The following is a 6,436-nucleotide window of genomic DNA, read 5'->3' on the forward strand; positions in this document are numbered from 1 at the left end:
TGATTTGTGATGTTGTTAATTATTTCATAATTAGTGTCTAAATGTAATGATTGTCTTCATTGTTTGTTTAAAATATAGTGTTTATGTTTGATAGTTCATTGAAATGAATTATCATGTTGCAAATTAATTCTTGTTAATTGTTTAAAAGGTAAAAAATAGTAGAAAATATTATTAGATGTAAATATTTGTGATTAAATATGAGAATAACATATTTGTATATTATTAGTTATATAATTCTACTTCGATTTCTGTATTAAATGAATATATCTGTTGATGAAATTGAAATAAAATAAATATAAAATGATAAATGATAAAAGAAAGAATAAAGAAAATAATAAGAAAATAAATATAATGATTAATGATAAAATTAATGAATTATTATCATGAATGAAAGTTGAAGATGAACATTAAATTCATTATTATTAATTATAAATGTTTAATTTATAATATGTATTAAATAGTCACTCTTCATTCTGTATTATTGTGTTGATGTTTAAATTATTTAATTTGTTATTATCATATCATCATTTCATTGACACTGTTATTTATTATCTTTTTATTTATTTCATCATTTAATTCTTGTTTGATATGATAATATAAATAATTTACATTGTATATTATCATCATTCATCATTGATAATCATCTGTGATATAATTTAATTTTCATATCAATAATTATATCATTTAAATAAATAAATAATAACATCTATTAACATATCATTATGATATCTCATCAATGTGATAAATGAAATGTAACATATTTACACATTAATAACAATAAGATGGATATTCATATTTATATAATCATTGATATTCATAACTAACATTATAAATTTGAATTAACATAATGTTCTTCTTTATTACATTTCATAATGATATTTTCATATTAAAATAGAATTGATGGTAAATGAAATAAAGAATAATATAAAATGAACAGAATTATGAATGAATATACTCAACAAATCAATATACATCATACTCAATACAACAAGATATTACAAAATGTCAACTGATTGTTATAGAATTATTATTTTACCTACTTTTTATTTTATTTTATAATTTTATAATTTTAAGATAAAATAATATAAAACAGAATAATCTAATAATCAAAAAAATATATTACACCATTTTCAATTGATCATTTTATTTAAATGCATAATTTCTTCGCTTATTTTGGTTCCCGGATTATTCTTACCTGAGCAAGGAACAATATAAAACATTTCTATTATCACTTAATTGTCTACTTTTTGTTTATTATTTAAGAACAAATTAATAAAAACTATTATTTTATTAATTCAAATTATTTTACCCCCTTTTCTTTGTGGTGTTTTTTATTTGGATGCATTATTTCTTTGCTTATTTTGGTTCCCGAATTAATTCATTTTGCAATACAGAATGGAACTTAAAACTAATAAATAAATGGAAAACCAAAACAAGAGAAAAACACAGAGACCGTTTCATGAAGAAGTTACCCACTTGGTTGCAGTTACTCCAAAGATAGAAAACAAAGTACAAGAACATGAATACAGAATTTGTAGCTTAGAAACAAATTTAGAAATAATGGTAACAAAAGAAAAAATAAAAGAAGACATTATCAGGCTCATTGATGAAAACAAAGAAAACATTAATGAACAAGTAAAAAAACTAAAAGAAGAAAATGAAAAAATGAGCAAAAACCTAAAGCTCCATGAAAATGAAATTCAAGGTATTACAACAAACACAGAAATACAATGGTATTTGATTAACGAAATCAGTAAGTCAATCAACACCAGCGTTAGTAAAGAAGTAGTGAAAGAATTAATACAAGAAGAAATTAAAAAGAAATATCTCCATAAAATAAAATTTGTAATAGAAAATAAAAACAAGGAAAGCAAAGAAGAAACAGATGAAGTTCAACCAAAAGAAGAAGATAAAGACCAAATTATTTCTCTCAATGATTTAACCATTACAAGATGTCAAATTCAACAAATAGAAGAATGGACATCAAGAAAAGTAGGAAATATAATATTTGATTCAGATATTGATGATTGGAATATTGGTACATCAGTATTTGATAAAAGAATAATGAATAAAGAACATATAATAATTATTATTGAAGATTCAGATGGAAATAAATTTGGAGGATATGTTAATGTGAAAATTGGTAAATTTGGTTGTATAAATGATCCAAAATCATTTTTATTTTCATTAGAATCAAATGAAAGATTGCAAGGAATGATGAAATTTGATATTAAAGAACCACAAGATACATTTTGTTTATATAATCAGTCAGATGTTTATTTGTTTGAATTTGGATATGGATATGATATTCGTATTTTTAAAGAAAAATATAAAACAGAATCATTTTGTAATCAATGTTCATATGAATATAAAGGATTAACAAATGCACTTTGTGGAAAAGAATGGCCAGAATTTTTCATACCACAACGAATTATTGTAATTGAAATGAAATGAGATTATTCCTTATGGTTTATTTGAACATGAGCCATACAAATAATAAGATTATTTCAATCATTATTAAATAATATAATGATTGTTTATAATTTAACTTATTTCTTTATTATTTTATTATTTTATTTGAAAGAATAATGAATAATGAAATTAATAATAATGAGTTAATCATTATATTTTATGATGTTATATTTCTTATTCTTCTTATTTATTATTATTATTTTGTTGTTCTTTATTATGTTATTATCATTCTTTAATTTATTATATTTCATTTTATTTTAATTATTTATTTCTATCATTCTTTATTCTTTTATTCTTTCTTATTTTCTGTTTTATTATATAAGTTGAATATTACTTTTAATTTATTTTAATTTATATTATTTATTATTTATTTTATTATTCATTTCATTGTTGATTCTTTTATTTGTATTTATTTATTGTATGTTTGTTATTTGATTAATATTTTAATTTATTCTTTTCTGTATTATTTATTCTTATTTTATGTATTTTCTTTATTTCTTTTTCTGTATTATTTATCTTTTGTTTGTTGTTGAAATATATTGTATTTGTGTTCATTCTTTTCAATATTTCATTTGAATCTTATCATTTGATTATTGTTAATCTCATCATTTCTTTATTATTTGATTACTTAATAATTGATATAATGAAGATAATATTTAATTTTACACAAATTAATGATTTTATAACATCATATTGAATTATCTTCTTTGAATATGTCAATTACATCATTTATTGAATTGTTTCAATAAACTCAATCATTTCTTTTGTTCTTCTGTTCATTTCTATTATTTGTGTTGTTTATTTAAAAAAGAATTGAATTATATATTTTCAATGATATATTTAATGTTGATGTAATACATTATCATTGTACTGATAATATCACTATATCATTTATTATTATTTTATTATTTTATTGTGTTTTATATAAAATATCATATTTATCATTTATTATTTCTCTTTCATTCTTCATTTAACTGTTAGTTATCATCATAATAATTTGTGATGATATTATAATGTATATCTTCTATTATTTCAACTTATTTTATCATTTTTCATATCATTTCTTTATTTTTCTTTCAAATTTCTTATTATTTATTCTTTCTGATAAAATTCATATTTATCGTTCATTCCATATTATTTCTAATTGTTTTGTATGTTATGGTTATTGTTTATTTCATATTTTGAGAATGATTATTGTTGTGTTCTTTTTTATGATTTATCATGTTCTTATCAACTAAAAAATAAAAAATATCAATCAATTTCAATTTAAATAATGAATTTATCTATCTTTCTCAATTGTAATCTCTCCTTCATTATTTGATTTATTTTGTATTGTGATTCTATTTACAATGTATTATATTTGATAAATTAAATATGACATACACAATGTGATATAATTAATTTGTTTATTTCTTTTTATTCTATTCTATCACATTTACTTGATATTTATCATTTTGATATTTAAACAATTGTATATTCTTATAACACATCTCATTTCTCTCTTGATATTCATCATTCATCAGTAAATTCATTCATATCATTCATAGTATTATCAATGATAATTCATATCATCATATTTCTATTTCAATCTTCAAATAATTGATAACACTCAATGAAATAATATCAAATTCATATTCTGTAATCATCTTATACTTCATTTATGAATTGAATATAACAACGAAATAATGATAGTATCAATGTACTTTAATGATACTAATGATTTTATTAATTTAGAAATAGGAATTAAAAGATTTCAAGGAAATATGGAACGATTTCATTTTAATCCAATTCCATTAGATGAATATTCAAGAAGATTCTTTCCTAATATTGAAACATTTCATATTTATAATTATGATGATGAAATATTTAATGATTGAAGAATATTCAAAAAGTAATATGGTATAAAGTAGAATATTCAAGATATTTAAAAGAGAAAGAAAAATGAAATATCTGTAAATATAGAATATACACAATATGATAGAAATACATCTGTAAGTACAATGCTACCAGAAATCAAATCACTCAGAGAATATAGTTTTAAATATTAGAGTCCATTGAAACAAGTTACAATACCAACAACAAATAAAGAATTAAAAGATAATTGGTTTTGGGATGTAGGTCATTAAAAATATTAACATTCTAACAATAAATAATACAAATAGAATATATTAATTTATAATAATGTTCATTATTAACATCAATTCCTTTAGAAAAATTAAAATTCATAAATGAAAAGAGTATTTTATAATGAACCAGCGTTAGTTAGTATTGAATTATTGTAGAGTTTAAAATTAATGAATGGAAGAGAAATTGAAAAACAATTATTAATGAATTTATTATTCCAATTACAATTAGTTAAATAAGTATTAATTGTTTGTGTAAATGTACTTCATTATATTCCATTAATATTCATTTTTCAATTTATAAATTAGTAAATGAATACTTTATTAAATGTTCAAGGTAACATTAATTACTCTTCCATTTTCTGTTTTGAATTATGAAATACATGTTTTTTGGTTGTTTATTTTTAACATCAGTTAATATTCCAACATCATTTACTAGAATTGGATATTATTGTTTTTATGAATGTAGATTAAATAATATCACTACTCCTACTTCAATTAATAAATTGGACTGTCAATGTTTTTATGGATGTTTATCATTAAATAATTACTATCCCTCCTTCTATTACTAAATTAGAAATACTTGTTTTAGAAAGTGCAGGGTAATCTTCTATCACTTTACTACTTCAATTGTTAAATTACGATAGCTGTTTTTATGGTTGTTCTTGAATGACTTCGATTATTCTCCAATCAAAATTACATCATTTGGAAAGAGTTGTTTTTATGAATGTGGTTGTTCATCACTATTAACAGAAGTTACACAAATACTAAGAGAATATTTTCTACTACACTAATTTCACATTAACATAATAATTAAATCATTCATTTATTTTGAATGTTTAATGTTCATTCAATGATTAAATCATCATTGTCATTGATATTTGTGATATTATTTCATTTTTGTTATTAAATTATGTTATTATTTGATGACATGATACCACGTTATTCCACGTTGATATGAATAACAAAATATGAATAACAACCAACACAACAATAAGTCATCACATCATCCTCATTAAGTATTTAAAGGAACTTGAACAAATAACAAGCATTTAGAAATAAAACATGGACCCAAACAAATGGACAGATGCAACTGTTCAAATGTTCAAAGAATCACAAGAAATAGCATTTGAAAGAAAAAATGCATATATTATGCCAATTCATATGATGGAAGCAATTGTTGAAGAAGAATCAAATATTGTTATCCGAATAGTTGAAATGATGGGAGGTGATGTTAATAAATTAAAGAAAGAAATAAAAGAAACAATGAATAAAATCGTAGTTCAAAATCCACCACCAGTTGATATTGGACTTCATCCAACAACACAACAAGTATTAAGAAGAGCAATAGAGAAACAAAAAAGAATGGGAGACTCATATCTTGCAATAGATGTAATTGTAATGTCATTAATGGAAGAGAAAGAAATTAGTACAATAGTAGGAAATAGTGGAATTAATGTGAAAGAATTTAACAAAAAAATAACAGAAATGAGAAAAGGACAAAGTGTAGAAACAAAAGAAGCAGAAAGTCAGTATGAAGCATTAAAGAAATATGGAAATGATTTAACAGCACAAGCAGAAAGTGGAAAGATGGATCCAATTATTGGAAGAGATGAAGAAATTAAACGAGTTATTCGTATTTTATCAAGAAGAACAAAAAATAATCCAGTATTAATAGGAGAACCAGGAGTAGGTAAAACAGCAGTAGTTGAAGGACTTGCACAACGAATAGTTAAAGGAGATGTTCCAAGTAATTTACAATGTCGAGTTATTGGATTAGATATGGGAGCATTAATAGCAGGAGCACAATATAGAGGACAATTGAAGAAAGATAAAAGCAG

At 21.6% G+C, this 6,436-nt stretch overlaps 1 protein-coding gene across 1 annotated transcript, besides 11 other annotated features; it reads left to right on the top strand.

The window, feature by feature from the left end:
- Positions 1-276: 276 nt before the first annotated feature.
- Positions 277-371: a microsatellite.
- Positions 372-406: 35 nt separating this feature from the next.
- Positions 407-460: a sequence feature (AT_rich).
- A 189-nt stretch (positions 461-649) lies between these two features.
- Positions 650-703: a sequence feature (AT_rich).
- A 337-nt stretch (positions 704-1,040) lies between these two features.
- Positions 1,041-1,122: a sequence feature (AT_rich).
- Positions 1,123-1,182: 60 nt separating this feature from the next.
- Positions 1,183-1,251: a repeat region.
- Positions 1,252-1,308: a sequence feature (AT_rich).
- Positions 1,309-1,957: 649 nt separating this feature from the next.
- Positions 1,958-2,860: a repeat region.
- A 6-nt stretch (positions 2,861-2,866) lies between these two features.
- Positions 2,867-3,046: a microsatellite.
- Positions 3,047-3,322: 276 nt separating this feature from the next.
- Positions 3,323-3,503: a microsatellite.
- Positions 3,491-3,653: a microsatellite.
- A 940-nt stretch (positions 3,654-4,593) lies between these two features.
- Positions 4,594-4,655: a sequence feature (AT_rich).
- A 1,005-nt stretch (positions 4,656-5,660) lies between these two features.
- On the top strand, positions 5,661-6,430 carry EDI_016100 (chaperone Clpb, putative; the record flags this gene model as incomplete). The annotated part of the gene is made up of 2 exons (XM_001734711.1): positions 5,661-6,362; positions 6,410-6,430. 2 exons carry the CDS (start codon positions 5,661-5,663, stop codon positions 6,428-6,430), a joined length of 723 nt encoding a protein of 240 aa, XP_001734763.1.
- Positions 6,431-6,436: the final 6 nt, after the last annotated feature.

This window comes from Entamoeba dispar, genomic scaffold, assembly GCF_000209125.1.
Source record: "Entamoeba dispar SAW760 scf_1105229458507 genomic scaffold, whole genome shotgun sequence".
Classification (NCBI taxonomy): Eukaryota; Evosea; order Mastigamoebida; family Endamoebidae; genus Entamoeba; species Entamoeba dispar.